Source organism: Paramacrobiotus metropolitanus, unplaced genomic scaffold, assembly GCF_019649055.1.
Source record: "Paramacrobiotus metropolitanus isolate TYO unplaced genomic scaffold, Prichtersi_v1.0 Parri_scaffold0000196, whole genome shotgun sequence".
Taxonomy (NCBI): Eukaryota; Metazoa; Tardigrada; class Eutardigrada; order Parachela; family Macrobiotidae; genus Paramacrobiotus; species Paramacrobiotus metropolitanus.
This window is the reverse complement of record NW_026570416.1, coordinates 94439-111623: the sequence shown is the minus strand read 5'-3', so window position 1 is coordinate 111623 and position 17185 is coordinate 94439. Positions and strand designations below refer to the sequence as shown.

The 17185-nt window shown below is 44.0% G+C and overlaps 4 protein-coding genes and 1 long non-coding RNA gene across 5 annotated transcripts; 4 read left to right on the top strand and 1 right to left on the bottom strand.

Moving 5' to 3' along the window:
- The first annotated feature begins 548 nt into the window (after positions 1-548).
- On the top strand, positions 549-3519 carry LOC129600793 (uncharacterized). The gene is made up of 2 exons (XM_055499373.1): positions 549-1374; positions 1635-3519. Exons 1-2 carry the CDS (start codon positions 549-551, stop codon positions 1886-1888), a joined length of 1080 nt encoding a protein of 359 aa, XP_055355348.1. The 3' UTR covers positions 1889-3519.
- Positions 2062-5009, top strand: LOC129600792 (uncharacterized). Its single transcript, XM_055499372.1, has 5 exons — positions 2062-2194; positions 2306-3465; positions 3524-3664; positions 3785-4891; positions 4965-5009. The coding sequence occupies exons 1-5, from the start codon at positions 2062-2064 to the stop codon at positions 5007-5009; spliced, it is 2586 nt and encodes an 861-aa protein (XP_055355347.1).
- A 238-nt stretch (positions 5010-5247) lies between these two features.
- LOC129600786 (uncharacterized) lies at positions 5248-7274 on the top strand. Its single transcript, XR_008692132.1, has 3 exons — positions 5248-5382; positions 5440-6462; positions 6518-7274. It is a non-coding gene; the product is annotated as an uncharacterized LOC129600786 (long non-coding RNA).
- A 6047-nt stretch (positions 7275-13321) lies between these two features.
- LOC129600791 (uncharacterized) lies at positions 13322-14375 on the bottom strand. The gene is made up of 2 exons (XM_055499371.1): positions 13683-14375; positions 13322-13579 (listed from the first exon to the last, which is right to left on the bottom strand). Exons 1-2 carry the CDS (start codon positions 14373-14375, stop codon positions 13322-13324), a joined length of 951 nt encoding a protein of 316 aa, XP_055355346.1.
- A 545-nt stretch (positions 14376-14920) lies between these two features.
- Positions 14921-15515, top strand: LOC129600789 (uncharacterized). The gene is made up of 2 exons (XM_055499370.1): positions 14921-15317; positions 15388-15515. The coding sequence occupies exons 1-2, from the start codon at positions 14921-14923 to the stop codon at positions 15489-15491; spliced, it is 501 nt and encodes a 166-aa protein (XP_055355345.1). The 3' UTR covers positions 15492-15515.
- Positions 15516-17185: the final 1670 nt, after the last annotated feature.

Sequence of the window (17185 nt, the reverse complement as noted above, 5' to 3'; positions counted from 1 at the left end):
TCATATCAGCTTTTCTTCTTTCAAAAATTCAAAATATTGTAATAAATTCGGGGATTCTTTCCCGGCGGCTCGTGCTGCGTCTGCATGATAGCGGTACGCTCGGTGTGCAATTCCACCTGCATAAAAAATCAGGAACCATTGGTAAAATGAAAAATTAAATCAAATCAAAGAAACTCACTTTTAATTAACTGGAAGTGAACGGCAGCATCGGTAGCGTCACATTGCAACCAGTTATTAAGCTCACGTAAAATTGCAAGCAGTTCCGTCTCGAAAGCAGCATACGTCTGCTGCGTGCCGCTCTCTACTGGCTTTGGGGTTCGCGACTGCTGCGCAGTTTCCCACGGGAAACGGGAAGAGCGTCCGCAGACATCCCCATTGTACAGTGTCTGCAACGAGTAATTTTATTTTCTGGAGGTTGCCACGGCAACTCTTAGCCAGTCGGCACAGGTGTAACATTTTGCTACCTTAATAAATTGTAACAAGTTCTCAAAACATTTTTGTTAATTAGTCTTAACTTTTACGAGTGATTAACAACAATATTTTTTAAAATGTCGGATAACGTTGACACTTTTGACTTTGAAGCCTGGTTGCGAAACGAAGCTGACGGTTCTGACTTTTTTCTGAACCACAGCGATCCTAATCTAGACTTCCTGTCCGAATTTTTTCCCGATCCTAATGCGCCGACAGCAGGACCTGCTTACGCGGATCCCGACACGCCGATCGAACCGGAGTTTTGCCCACGCTTTGAGTCCCTGTCACCACCCGCTTCGGAACCGCCGGCCATCCATGTCCATCTCCCAGAATTGCCTGGCGTGAATGACCTGCCTCCCGATTTCCTCCCACAACCGCTCACCGACGATGAGCAAGCGGCACTGCTGGAGTTTCTCCAACCAGGACCTGTCTCGCGACCCATCGGTTTCGTCAACCTAGAGGTCGCCACCTTGGTCCGTGCCGGCACCCTGACCGTCAAGCTGATTTTGGAGAACCAGATACCGCAGTACGGCACGGTGGTTGCGCACCGTGGACGGAAGGGACCACGCTGCGACATGGCCATGAGCGAGCTGCGGGCGCTCTTGCGTTTCCTGCTGTCGACGGAATGTGATGCCATGAATCGTCACAACACTTCGCCCAACGTCAAGAAGTGTCAGCTCGTGGACCAGCAATACCGCCGGGAGTTTTCGCCATCCTTGCATGCCGCATGGGTGCGTCAGGAAGCGGACTGCAAACGCCTGCTGCGTGTTTGCCGCGTAGGGGAGGCCAACATCAGCGTTTCGACCACCAGGATCAGCATGGACGCTGTCCGAAAATTGCGAAAAATGGACTTGTATCCAGTGCTGTTGCAGCTCTTCCCGGGATATTCCCAAGGGACACGAGGTAAGGTCACCGTTTCGTTCAATGTTCAACCAGTTCAAAGTTCAATTGATTCAGTTCAATGTTCATAAAGTTCAATGTTCATAACGTTCAATGTTCAATAAATTTAGTTCAATGTTCATAAAGTTCAATGTGCATTAAATTCAGTTCAATGTTCACTGAACCTTATATATTTAGTTCAGTGTTCAGGAATCTTAATTTTCGCATTGAATTTGCTCTGCATGCCGGATTGCTAACTAAATTTCTGATAAACTATTTTTCAGATTTGCCTGTCGGATTCTGGAACGATTATCGCTCGTACCTGGTCATGGAGTGCGTCCATCTGGCCAAGGTGAAGGATATCTATCCGTCGGAGGATAATATACGATGGCTGGTTTATAGTCAACTGGATATCGCTAGCTTTTATAGCATTCTAATTGAGTTGTTACCAAACTATGCTGACTGCTCTTTTGCTGCTTTTGCAAACGATGACGAAGTGCGCAAATATTGTTTTGATCATGCGTTCAAAATGTTGTAAGAATAACCGGTTTCCATTTTTCCACGGTGTGTATGGTGATTATCGGTTTCCATTTTGTGCTTGCCAAGATATAATGGTAAATGAATAGTGTTAGTAAATATTAGTCGGGAACATTTTTATGCTGCTTTACTGAACTAGTTGCTACAATGGACTATATGTTATCAGATGTAGACATGGCCGCTTTATTGACCGATGGTGAATGGAATGATGACCCTGTAGAGTTAGATGCCGAAACATTAAACGCTGCCGCGCTTCTAGCTGCTGAAGACGACTGGGTTTTTGAAGATCCTGTGCCTCAATGGGGTGGTAATACCAGCGTTGTAGACAATGTCGATATTCAGTGTATAGGTCGCAAGTATTCCCCAAAATTCCGTGTCCACCTAAATACTTTTAACATTAAATTTTCGAATCTTGAAGATGTTGATGTTAGTGATGTCCCGGAGACAATCGTTTCTATTCTTGAGTATATATTATTTGTTGTTTTGAACGGTGTTAAGGATACGGATCGCGTGCGTTTACGGATTGATTCTCGGCATTTTAATCGCCCTTTGTACACTTCGCTGACGCTTCGTTCGGAGCTCAGCGTTAAACGCTGGATGACGGATATACAGCGCGTGCTGAATAGCCACGAAGAGTTTGTTATTGATGACTCCTTCCAAATCACCGCTCAACATACGCAGCTGCCCTCCGGTCGTTGTGTGAAAGATGTTCCCGTCCTTTTGAAGCGCCGCCTCATGAAGATGCAGTCCGTGGTTATTGTTAATGGCGATGATGACCTTTGCATGGCCCGAGCACTGGTGATGGGAAAAGCTTTGGCCGACAAGAATTCCAAACGTTTTCGAAGCCTGCGGAAGGGTAAGCGAGAAATCACCAAGCTAGCTAAGCTTTTGATTTTGCGAGCGGGTTTACCGGAGCGGTCATTCGGTCTAAGCGACATTCCAGCATTTGAGAAAGTTCTCAAGGGTTACCGTATTATTGTTGTCAGCATTGATCATGCGAACGCTATCGTGCATAAAGGTCAAAAGCACAAAAAGCATATCATTTTACTTCATCATGACGGTCATTTTGATCTTCTGAAATCTCTTCCCGCGTTTTTCAAACGCAGTTATTGGTGCTTTGACTGTATGAAAGGATACAGTAGTCGCGTCAAACACCGTTGTAAAGGAAAGTGTGCCCTGTGTTTGCGAGTTGACTGCCCTGAAGATACGGCTAACTTTATCACGTGTTTGGATTGCAACCGACAGTTTCCGGGGCAGAACTGCTTCGATCACCACAAGCTCGGCAGTGGCAAAGGTCGCCATAAGAAACGGATAGCACTGTGTGATACCGTAAAGGTGTGTGTCCAGTGTCGTTGCATATATTCCAACGCTCAGCGCAAACCGGACAATCCGCATCGCTGTGGTGAAACCAAATGCAAAGTGTGTAGCATTTTTGATTTGCCATCTGAGCATCGTTGTTACATGCGTCCGAAACCCTTCACATCCGATCGAAAAGCGCGCTGCAGTTCTGCCCAGTTTCTTTATTTTGATTTTGAGACGTACGTATCAGCATCCGGTGAACTGGTGCCCAATTTGGCGGTGAGTTGCGACCGACCTAATTGTCGTTGCAGTGTTTCATGCTGTCTTTATCAAACAGGTTGTCCAGGACAGTAATGGGGAGGAGTGGACGTTTCCTGATTCCACTACTCCTATTGGAGGCGATGTTACCAATGACCTTTGCGAATTCCTCTTCCAGGAAGACCACAAGGGATTTTATGTCATCGCACATAATTTCAAAGTGAGTTTGCGTAGCGTTGGTGACCTTTGTAGTTGGCGACCGACCTTGAGTTGACCTTTGCATTCGGTGACCTTTAGTCGGTGACCTTTATTCGGTGACCTTAATCGGTGGCTTTTACAGGGTTTTGATGGTTATTTCATCCTCAACTGGCTTCTACGCAATGGGATTGTTCCCAAAGTGATCATGAACGGGGGCAAGCTTTTGATGCTGGACGTGCCGGCACCCTACGACATACACTTTCGTGATAGCTATAGCTATAACCCGCAAAGCCTCTCAAAATGGCCAGCTACGTTCGGTCTGGAAGACACGAGTAAAGGTACCTTTCCGCACAGGTTTAACCGCGAAGAGAACTGGAACAAGATTGTTCCTTTCCCGTCAAAGGACGAGTACGGTTATACCAGCATGAAACAGAAAGACCGAATTGCCTTTGATCACTGGTACGAAGCTGAAGTAGTTGACAAGAACGGATTGTTCGATTTCCGCCGTGAGTTTGAAGGCTATTGTCGTAATGACGTCACGGTTCTTCGCAAGTGTTGCCAGCAGTTTTGTCAACTATTCATGGACATTAGCGATGGACTGAACCCTTTCGTCTCAGCTCTCACCATCGCCGGTGTTTGCAGTAATTACTGGCGGACGTTCTTACTTCAGCCAGAGCAGATTGGCTTAATTCCGAATCATGCATACAACCGCAATCGTCCCCAGTCCAGCAAGGCCTTACGATGGTTGCAGTGGACAGAAGCCGAGAGCATGTGCACATTGCAGACCAAACTATCCGGAGCAGAGTACAAGATTGGTACATACTTTGTTGATGGATATTGCGCAGAAACCAAAACTGTTTACGAATTTCATGGTTGTTGGTTCCACGGCTGTCCTCAGTGCGTCGCTGCTGATACAGTACATCCGTACCGTGGAATGAAGATGTCGGACATTTACAAGGAAACGCTGGATAGAGATCAGTACTTTAGAGATTTGGGATTTCAGGTGGTCGTTATGTGGGAGCACGAATACGATAAATTAGTCGCAGACGAGCCAGAATTCAATGAATTTATCCGAATGGTCAAGATTCGGGCCGGAATTAACCCGCGCGACGCCTTCTACGGAGGACGGACGAACGCAACTCGCCTTCATTATAAAATCAATGGCAATGAAAGAATCTGTTATTATGACGTATGCAGCGAGTATCCGTTTGTCAATAAAACCAAGCGCTACCCCACCAGCCATCCTCGGGTGATTACTAGCAATTTTGCTGACCCGCGCAGCTATTTCGGTCTGATGTATTGCGATATACTTCCGCCTGCAGATCTCTATTTGCCAGTACTACCGTACCGCAGCCAAGACAAATTAACGTTCCCGTTGTGTCGTACATGTGCCGACCACCGCATCAATGCTCCCTGCCAGCATACTGATGAAGAGCGGATGCTTACTGGGACTTGGTGCACACCAGAAATTATTGCTGCACTGGATCGTGGTTATATAATAAGTTCGATTCACGAGGTGTGGCAGTTTGATCAGTACGAAGATCGTCTTTTTGAAGGATATATCAACAAATTCCTCAAGATTAAAACCGAAGCTAGCGGTTGGCCAGTGGATGTGACGACAGAAGCCCTGAAATCTCAGTATATTACCGAATACAAGAGTAAAGAGGGTATTGAACTGGAACGGGAAAAGATCAAAGAGAATCCTGGATTACGCTCGCTGGCCAAATTAATGCTGAACAGGTAGACCAGCTTATTGAGAAAAAACAAAAATACACATTTTTTTTGTTTTGCTATTAGTTTTTGGGGACGTTTGGGAATGCAAAGTGATAGGTTGATCACGGAGTACGTTAGCGAGCCAGCCCGCTTTTATGAATTGCTACTCTCCGGTCAGTACCACGTCCATTCGTGGGATATGTTTGGGGAGGAAGTGCTGCAGGTGATGTTTACGAAGGAAGAAGGGTTTCTCGAAGAAGATCCGAGTACAAATGTGGTCCTTGCAGCGTATGTATATTCCTTTTTTAATTGCACCGCATAAAGGTCAACTCTGGTTTTTAGTTTCACCACTTGTTGGGCTCGCCTTCATTTACTGCAGTTTATGGAACACGTACAAGACCGCCTGTTATATTTTGATACAGGTGGGTTCGTACTGCGTGCGCTGTAGGACACAGAAAAACTGCAGTTATATCTGTTTAGATTCAATAATTTTTGTGGATCAGCCAGACAAACCGAAACCAGCAACGGGTAAATTTCTGGGCGACCTGACCGACGAACTTAAGCCGGGCCAATACATCACCGAGTTTGTCAGCTTGGGCCCGAAGACGTACGCCTATGTGACGAACGACAACGCTAATACAGTAAAGGTCAAAGGATTCACGCTGAATGGGCAGACTAGTGAAGTAATAAATTTTGAAAAGATGTTGTTAATGTTAGATAATTGTGACGAGCTTTGTGTGAATTATCCTGATTTAATCAAGCGTGATAAACCTACTTTGACTTTACAACAGTACGATATGTCTAAAACACTTCGTATGACTTATGATAAACGGCGAATAGTGGAAAACTGGAACACGCTACCGTTTGGTTATGTACCGAAATGAATACCATGAGATTTGTTGGTTCTGAATTTTTAATGAACAAGTTGAGAAACTCTGACACGTGCTAACAGACGTTAAATCAAACAGAACATTTTGACATTTCCATACGTTATTGTTCTGATAACACTGTCACAAAACTAGCAAGCTAAGCATTTAAGTCGAGTTAATAAAAGTTCGCAGCATTCCGACTGCCCCATCTCCCACTGGTTGGAAGGAGAACTGCCATGTAAGTCTTGTTGCTTGAGCCCCCCAACGGTACTTTGAAGTCAAATTCCTTGTAGATTCCGTATATGGATGCCCCAGCGGATCAAACCGAAGAAGATCAGGTAGGTAAGTCAAGCAGTAGTGTTATTGGCAACGAAGACAGTGCAGGCGGTGTCATTGACGCAAAGGTCAACCAGGCGGGGTCGGTGAGCGATAATTTTGATAATATTTTCTGCACAAATAAATGTAATTAAAATAAGAACTAAAATCAACCATAAAATACCAATGCAGAATTTTCCCAGACGGTTGTCGATCCGCTCGACAAGGTCCAGTCTGGGAATCATTCCCTGGACGTTGGCCATTTTGTTATAAGTTCAACAAAAACAAACCTGCTTAAATAGTTGGAGTTATTAAATCTGTTTTTGGTAATATTATGGTTTCCATTTAGCACCGTTACATTTTCGACCCGGTACAATTATGCAACCCTTTTTAGTGTTCCGAACTGCTCAAAATAAACCACCGACATCCTAAACTTATTTCTAGCCTTTCTTTAGTTGTAACAGTTAAAACTGATTTTTATAAGGTTTTTGTCCGAGCGCTTACATAAACACAAAAATGAGTTTTATGGAAAGTTTTCGTATGGGTGACGGAGTATTCTCCACGTATGAATCTAGGCTAGCTACATACGATTTTTGGAAGTCTCCTTGCAAGCAAAACTTATCACGCCAGTTAGCGGAAGCCGGTTTTGTTTACATGGGCGGTTGGTCTGCAAATTGCGTTCACTGCCAGTGTCAACTAGATCTAGATGATCGGGTCAGCATAGATGCATGGAAAAAGCATGTCACCCTCAACCCTTTGTGCAAGTACCTTCTGGAAATGCGTGGGAGTGCGTGGGTCGATGAGGTCCACAACAGACTTTCGGGAGGAGCGCAACCTTTGGAATGGTGGACATAAGTATTTAAGTGTTTCGCTGCATTTGTATCCGTATAATGTCTTTTTATTATGCCTTTATTGAGCTAACAAATCTGTTGTAATTATGTATTCAGTGTTAGACAGCGATCCGCGGTTCAAAGCATGTTTTGGTTGTTGTGTGTGCGGGCCGACCATGTCCGGTAAAAGTGAATTTGTGTTTAATTTAATAAAAAACAGAGAAAAAGTGATTGATCGTCCACCTGATCGTATTGTGTACTGCTATGGTGAATACCAAAAAGGATTTGATGTACTATTGGAAGCCGTGCCGACCGTAGAGTTTATTCAAGGTGTCGAAGAAGTGCTAGGCAAAGACGATTTTTTTAACACTAATCAGCATACGCTACTTATTATTGATGACCTTTCACATGTAATTAGCAAAGATTTGCGTTGTACTAAGCTTTTTACACAAGGCATACATCATAAGAACGTTTCCGTTGTCCTGATACTGCAAAACCTCTACAAACAAGGAAAGGCAATGCGCGATATTATGCTAAATTGTCAGTACCTAGTATTATTCAAAAATGTCCGTGATATAAATCAAATAAGTACCTTGGCTCGTCAGATGGGCTTATCGCATTTGGTGGATGCGTATCGCAAAGTGACCTCTGAACCATACCAGCCAATTATCCTAGACCTAAGAAGTACCTGCCCCGACTATTTAAGGGTTCGCTCACACGTAATGCCTGAACAGTTTATGCGAATCTATTTAAGCAAGAACGATTGTTGTTTACCCAAACCATGTCGGACAGAGTAAAAGCCCTTGCGCCATATATTATTACGCTACGGAGCCTTAAACCGAAACAGCGAAAGGTGTTATTACAGTATGTCAACCGGAATCAGCTCAAGGCTATTGAAGAGATTGCTGTGAATATTATTAAAAACACCATTTCTTTACCGGCCGAGCATTTGGATACCTGTAAAAGACACCGCAAGTCACTGAGACTGCTCGCGCTACGGCGCTATCCCTCCAAACAAAAGCGACAGATTTTACAGCAAGGTGGTTTTATCGGTGCCTTGCTACCCGTCTTTGCTGGCGTTTTAAGCAGCCTTATAGGTAATGGATGAATTTTTAATTGTACCGAAGCGAGTCATGGATGATCGATTGGCAACAAAAATCCAGCTGAACAAACAACCACCGGAAGCTGCCGAAGTAATATCGCTGGATAATCTGGTGGCCCAGATCATTCAACGCAAAGATATAAGTGAATATGAGAAGGCCAATCAGCTATCGTCCACCTTAGAACGTTTTCTAGCTTTAAAACCGCGCGCTATTCCTGAAGAAAATCCGGTGCAAATACCCAAATACGTCACTCCTAAAGCGCCCGAGCCGACAAAAGAACCGAAACGTAGAGCTCCTAAGCGTCAACTAAGTCCACCCGCAACGCCTGTGGATCAAATTTCAGAAGAGCTTTTCTATACGCCACCGGCTCACCGCACTCGTCGAAAGACAAAAGGAGCACAGAGAGGTGGGGGTGATCCACAGCTGAAGTGGATTACTTTACCGTGATATGTCTGCCTTCTTACCATCGGTGTTACGCCTCTGTCGCATTTTTAAAATTAACTGTGTATCAACTTGTTGTAATGAATCAACTGCTGAAGAAATATCTCGACGCCAAAAACCCCGGAAGCTTTGGAGGCGTAGAAAGATTTTATCAAGCGATCAAGCAACCCAAACTGAACCGTGCGAAAGCGAAGGAGCTGCTGGAGGAGTTGGATGAGTATACGGTAACAAAAGATAGACCTAAGCGCTTTAAACGCAATCAGATAATAGTGACAGATCTGCAGATGCAATACCAGATTGATTTAGCGGATTTTTCCAAGTACTATAAAGAAAATGATGGTATTAAATATTTATTGTTTGCCATTGATTGCTTCTCGAAAAAGCTCTGTGTAATTCAAATGAAGAGTAAAAATGCGACAGAAACTCGCAGCGCCTTGGAAAAAGTGTTTGACGAGCTCGGAGAGCCAATGCGAGTGCAAACTGACAAAGGTCGTGAATTTGTCAATGATGTCGTTCAACAATTCCTAAAAGCTAAAAGAATTGAATTTTTTACTTCCGAAAACGATGATATTAAATGTGCCATTGTAGAAAGAGTTATTCGAACGATAAAGTCCCGAATGGTACGGTTATTCCGACACAGGGTATCTACGCGGTACACAGACAAATTGGCAGATTTAATAGACTCGTACAACCATTCTGTGCATCGTGCACACGGAATGCGCCCGGTCGATGTCACGCCAGAAAATTCCTTGGACGTTTTCAATAAATTATATAAAGAATCTACTCCACAGAAACCCAAATTCAAGATCGGTGATACAGTTCGACTAGCCGTTAATAAAGGAAAACTGGAGAAAGGATACAACTATAATTTCAAAGAAGAAATATTTACCATTACCAAAATCGTTCGGCATCCTGTTCCAGTATACCGATTAAAAGATGAACGCGGCGTAATTATTAAAGGCCAATTTTACGAACAAGAATTATCGCGTGTACGGAATGCTGAGAATAAGGAACATACTATAGATTTTGTTATTAAACGTAGTAAGGGAAAAGCATTAGTAAGGTGGTTAGGATACGGGCCAGAGCACGACTCGTGGATCAAGGAAAAATGTTTGAAGGTTCGCCATTCTACTTAACATTGCCTAGCGATGTCAACAGCTTCTCAGAGAACACGGCATCGGACTGGACAACGCGGCTAAAGCACCCCATCACTCTTAAAGGCCGTTGGGAAATGGCTTTGGTCGAATTTCAGTGCAATAATTCTCTGTACACTCTGAGCCATGACCAGCATATTATTTTGGATACTGTATATGGCCTGGAGTATACTAGAGTCTGGGATAAAGAGAAAGAGGCCAATACGGATCGGTTAGTAGAAATACTAGGACGGAGTTCCTATACTGAGGACATAGTAGTGCCCGCTGGTAATTATAAAAATGTGGCGGCAATACTGGAGGTGATCAATAAGAACGCACCAGTGATGAGCATGAAGAGCCCTTATTTCCGCGTCAACGGAAGCCTTCTCAAGAACTTGAGCATTTTGCCAGAAAATAAGTATGTGCAAATGCAACTCGATAGCCATAATAATCAACGGGTTAAAATTACTGTTGGAACACCGCGAACAACCGTGTATTTTCCCCCGGAATCCATGGCATTGCAGAAAATGCTGGGATTTCGAAAATCACACCTAACAACAGACTTTTGGGATCTCACCCCGCAAAAGGCAGATTTTTTGGCTGTTGATGGCGTTGTCGAAACGTTTATAGAAAAATGCAAGGATGAAAATTATTCCGAAACTCGGGAATTTATTGCTGATCAAGCGGCTAATGCCCATTTGCAAAATCAGAATGTATTTGTGTACTGTGACGTGGCTGACTACAGTCTAATTGGGGATACGGCAGCGCAGTTTTTGCGAAATGTACCTATTAGAGGCGGTACTGATCCTCTCGTGGAAGCAAGATTTGATAAAGCGCATTATGTCCCTGTTATTGCTCAACACTTTGAAACAGTACATCTAACTCTAGCTGATGACCTGGGAGAAAACGCCAAATTCGAAAACGGTAAATCGTTAGTAAAACTTCATTTTCGCCCTCAGAAATTATTTTAAGATGCCTCTGGTACCGTACGTGCCCGATCCTCGGCGTTATGACGATGTTTTTGTGGCGCAAACTGGTGGTAGCCCTCTTCTGCGTTATCGTGGTACTCTGCAGAATGGTTCTGGTTTTGCGCAAGTATTAAAGAACATTATTGCCAAGATAACATCATTTGCTAAACCTATTATACGAAAAGCAGCACCTCACGCTAAAGCAGCACTCGAAGCAGCCACACCGCACTTGCAAGAAGCAGCGACCGGAGCTATTAAAGACGTAGCGGCCAAAGCTAGCGAAGCCCTTAATAAGCAGATACAGCAAGGCGAAGGTGTTCGGAAAAAACGTTCCCGTAAACCCCGTAAATCTGTTAAACGCACTCGAAGAATTCCCCCGACTAATATTCCCGATTTTTTATAATTATGGCGATGATGATGATGCCCAACTCGGAGCCAGCAATGCAGTTAGAAAACCAACTGTTTGCATTGCCGGCCACATTGACAGATCGTTGGCGTACTGAACATGAGAAACTGAATCCCACCACTATTTTTACGGAAGACGGTACCGCTGGAGATATTAACTTTTATATTCCCCCTAGTACAGCGGGTCTGCTGAGTCTAGGCGACATGGTTTTGGAACTAGAAGTAGCCATCAAAGTCAAGAAAAATAATCAGAATAATTTTGAAGTAATAACTGCCGCAGAGGGAGTCGCCCCTGTCAATAACTTTCTACATTCTCTGTTCCAATCGGTGCATGTGACTGTAGCCAACCGCCTAATCTCAGATGCTGCCACGTTTTACCCCTATCGTGCTTATTTTGAATCTTTACTATTTCATTCACCGGAAGCTCAAAGGTCACAGCTGACCTCAGCATGCTTTGCTCTGGATACCCCGGGAAAAATGGCTACAAATCCCGACAACACAGGTGAATTGTGGCGCCATGACCTTTTCGGTAAAGGTGAGTATGTCCAACTGTCCGGTAAAATATTTGCCGACTTATTCGACCAGAGTAAACCATTGTGTACTGGTATACCAGTCCAAATACGTCTCGTTATGAATCGACCGGAATTTTGTTTACGCGTGTACGATGCGGACAAAGACACTAAAACATACAAACCTTTTATCCGCAATGCTCGGTTGTCAGTCCGGCGCTATATACCAGCTCCGGACTTTATGACAGCCGTAGCGGGCCAACTGCTGAACCGGACGGTGAAATATCATATCGAGCGCATCGTAATGCGTGTGGCCGATATTCCCAAGAATACACAGAGCACAGTGGTGACCAACCTGCAGATCGGACAAATACCGAAGGTGGTATTTATCGGTTTTCTAGATAGTGAAGACTTTCATGGAAATTATCAGAAAAATCCGTTTAATTTTCACCATTTTGACGTACGTCAAATCAGTGTGGAAGTAGATGGTCAGAGTTATCCTACTAAACCCTACAATGCCGATTTTGCAAAGTCCCAATCATTAGAATGCTACGATGGCCTATTGGATGCGTTGGGCGCTAAAAACCATCCTAATGGATGCTGGACAGTGGATCGTAATGGCTATAACGAAGGTTATGCTATTTTTGGTTTTGATCTAACGCCTGGTCACACAGGAAGAGGACCGCTGACTTTAATCAAGCAGGGAAATTTAAGCGTATCGGTGACCTTTGCAAAATCGCATACAAAGTCCTTAATGATGGTTTGTATGATGGTATTTGATAGCATTATTGAATTTAACCAGCATCGACAACTAATTGCTGACTTTTCAACATGAACTCGGAGCAAATATCAGCGGCAATGCGAGCCAATGCCATTACAAATGCTCACTTTCGTGGCGTGTTCGCTGCCGACCAAGTTCCGTTGGACCTACGACCCTATCCCGCTACGTGTATTGTTAATACCGACCCAGCTCAGCAACCCGGTGAACACTGGATTGCTGTTTACCAAGATCGGCCTGACGTCATGGAAATATTCGATTCCTACGGCAAAAGTCCAGCGTACTACAGCGAAGCTCTGAAAAAGCGGTTTTGCAATGGCGATCGATTGATAACTCAAAGTGAAGTGTTGCAGTCTGATTACTCTACCGTTTGTGGGCAATATTGTATGTTTTTTTTATTACAACGATGTAGTGGTCAGCCGTTTGGAGCGATTATCAGAATATTTAATGACAATAAAATTAATAATGACAAGATGGTTTGTCGATATGTTAATCATTGTTTTAATTTAAATACACAAATTTGTAACCGTAAATTTCTCGAGAATCAAATTTCTCGCTTAGTGAAATAAACAAATGCGAAAAAAGCGGTATTGCGAAAATTACACGCAGTCAAAATTACATCATCATTTTATCCAGCTGAGCGCGCACTTCGGTGCGAAACTGAGTCATGTAACCTTCCAAATCTAATGCCAGCAGCTGTTCGTAATTAACCTGATTCAACATCAACAGCACACCATGCACTTGTTTCTTTTCCAAAATGTCTTTCTCGGCCATAGTCCATTCTTCATCGGTGGCAATTCCTCGCATTGGTGTGCGTCCAATAGTGCTTTCCCGGTGCTCACGAATTTTCCGAAACATGATCTCCGCCAGTTCCTATAACAAAACAAAAAATTTTAAACAGTATAAATGCTGCACAATACATAATAAGGATAAAATATCCAAAAATTATACAATATTCACACAATGATTGAATCACCTGTTTCAAACTGACTGAAGCCAGCCCGGGCATTGGATCCGGAGTAATGTCGTGAGCTTCATTGATGTCCCGGATTTCCTTCAGTAAGGTAAAATCCACAACGAGCTCCTTCAGTCCTTCGTAGGCCTTGCGTCCAAAAGAAATCCCCATCTTGGTCGGGTACAGGTCCTTGTTAGGCGTCAGGTTGAAGCGACGCACAGTAGCCAGATCCATACCGTTGTAGCGGCTCCAGCGAAAGTACAGGTTGTCGTCCAAGCAGAAATGCGGCGACAGCTTACCATTGTCGAATGATGACGTGTTCGAATCCAGGTCAGCTTTCCCGGTCAGGATTAAACCACTCAGGCGAAAAAAATTGTTGACCGTCATGGCGATGTACTTGTTGGCATCCGTCGGTTTAAACGTCCCATCAGGCTGCTCCTTGAACTCGGCCAGGATCACCTTCGTCTCTCCTCCCAGCCAGCGGACCAGAGCGAACTTGTCGAACCCGATCTTGTAAACCGGCAGCCCCTGTTCGGTAAAAGCGAAACGCGTGTGCTTACTGGTTGGATAGGTCGCTTCTTGCTTAACCAGCTTCTGGCGCTTGATGGGCTCCAGCTCCGTGCGGTCCTCCGGGCGGTCCTTGGGGAACTTGAAGGTCAACTTGCGCTTGGGGTTCTTCCGGGGTGTTGATGGAATATCAGCGAGGAACTCCATTGTAAAATCGTAACTACAGTATCTACCGTACAATCTATAAGCTTGCAAAAGCAAAACTTGCCAGAGATGCAGAAGAAATTTGAAACGGACTCAAGTGAGAACTAACTGAAAATGAAAGCGGTCGTTTACAAATGATCGTTAGTCGGTAAACTACCTTACCACACTTGTGCTCAAGCCGGTACCCAGTTGGACAGCGGTGTTAAAAATACCACGGGTCCATTTTGCAACCGTTGCGTTATGGTACCGTGTCCGTTTTACAACCTTGAACAATTTGACTACAGTATATGATACAGTAGTTAATTTAGTTGCTCTATTTTTTCTTTGCTGTTTTTCCGTCAATTGACAGTGCTGAGAAAATGGCTCCTCTCCACTGTGTTGTCGATGCGCAGTATACTGAGATGCAAAACGTTAAGATCATTAAACATTTGGCCATTATTTGCCCTGAGCGAGCCAGCAGCATGTTTTCAAATGTTTTCTTTCCGTCTAAAGATTACATCGTTGAAGAGTTTGGTTTAGAAAACCTTAATAAGGGGGTACTGTTCGGTATGCAGTTGTCCGAAAACCGACGCAGTTTACGGAATACTCTGGACACCTGGTACGCTGTGACGTTCAATGGTACTGACGATGACCGGGACTACACCTACGCTGTAGAGCATGACGTAAAGTTCTATGCCAAAGGAGCCGACAAGTGTGCGCTACTCGCTCCTATCTTGCGACCGGCTGCTGTAATCAATCTGGACGATTTGGACTGCCCACCGTTCCGTTACCTGTCCAATGATCGCCCCAGCAAGTACAACAAACCTGCCGCCTACGCAAAATGGCTGACCGAAGTATATTTAAGCAAGGATCCGACGATCTGCCCCAGTTGCATGATGGCTTTGCCCACCCGCAAAACCCAGTTGACTAAGCATGAATGCGAATGTGGAAACGATTATTGGCGCGGTAAGGACTGTTCGTTGCTTACCTTTATCCTAACTGACAATTTGCTAATAAATGTACTCGTATTATACAGACAGTCAAGGTGACGAATGTTGTGGTGACTGCGGAGTTAAGCTGCACGCTAAACCTACCGGACCTGGAGCGGAAACTACCGATGGCCCAGTATCTACCACATAGATTTTCCGGATTGCTCCTGCGGACCAACCAACCATTCAAAGGTCACTGTCAGTTATACACCAATGGACGGATTACGGTAAACGGAGGCACCTCCAGACGGGATGCTCGTATTCTATTACACTATTTCATTAGTTTATTGCGTACGCTTGGATATCGTTGTTTATTTCATAATTTTCGAGTGGTCAACATGATTGGCACTTTTGACTTTGGTCATAAATTAAGCTTAGAAGATATTAGTAATCGCTTGCATTTATCTTATACTCCCGAACTATTTACCGGTCTCTCTATTCGCTTATCGACATGCACTGCTGTTCTTTTTCATTCCGGGAAATGTAATTTTTTGGGCGCCAAGTCCGTTGAGAATTTAAACGCTGCATTATTAGAATTAAAAGCAAAACTGTACCTGTGGCGAAGTGTGTGTGCGTGTATGCGTCTATGTACAACAAATACCACCATTGTAACGGCTAGCAAATACAACCATCGTAATCATTTAACTGTACGCTACAACCCCATATTAAGCAAACTCGTTCCACTTAGCCTCCTCTCCATTAACCTGTACAGGTTACCCTCCTTATAATAAAAAACTCGTTCAGGTTAGCCTATCACTCCAAAACGCGTATACGAACAAATGCCTCTACTACTCGGGTTGTTTTACTTTGGCCGGCGTAATGGTCACCCGGGAAAGCGCAATGCAGGTGCGCATTGCGCGGCCTTACTATTATTTCCGTCGGGCAAAAAACTGTAACGGTTTCGCTTATAGCTATGTAACAAATGCAAAGGTTACTATAAATGCCGACTATGCAGTTAGTGTTGAACGAAACCGCAATCATTGTTTTCAGCTGATTTTAGGCATGTGCCGCATTGTTAAGTACTCTTTGGTGTTTGCCGAATTGGCCCGCGCAAGCACTAGCGGCGAAACGAGCAACTGCACAATCAGCACCACTCAGGTTTGTATGTTGTGCGCGCAGTGATAACGAGTACCGCATAATTTTGTCGCCTCGAAAGTTAGTAATCGCTCGGCTTTATGTATGCACTGCAGGTCTTATAAAGCCGCTGGGGAGACAACCTAGACGTGCGGATATGACTTTGTTTGGAAAACACTTACGCATTGTGGACGCTAATCTTGCACGGCTAGCTTGGTTTTGCTAATAACATACGATTTGTATGAAACGTCAGCGAAATGTATTCGTAATGTAATGCGCCGATTTTGAAAAAGAGCTAAAGCCGGGAAGGAAACACAACGAAATGCTTCTGTCCTTAGTTACTTAGAAGTGTTTGGCTGTGGTCAGAGCAATAGTAAAAAGGGAATAGCAAGAGCAATTACTCTGTTAATATACTGATTATTTAGCTGGGGTACGAAAGTCACCAGCGGTGTTAGTGGCCAAACTGGAACTGAAACTAAAGTAAATAAACTGTAATAGGATAATTTACAGCTTGAAAAAGCGCAAAATGACTAAAACACGGGAAGGGAGAACAACAAATAAATTACAGTCTCCATGCGGTAGCTGCACGAAATTAAGGTAAAGATTAATTTTTAACAGATTTAATCGGTTAAAGCCGCCAGGATAGCAAAGATTGCAAGCGCCGTTACATTACTAAAATTTAATAACCAAAATTTAAACATTAAAAAACAGCCGAAATCTCTATCGTCTCTTAGGTTAAAAGGTCACGTGCTCACAACAGCCTTGGCAGTA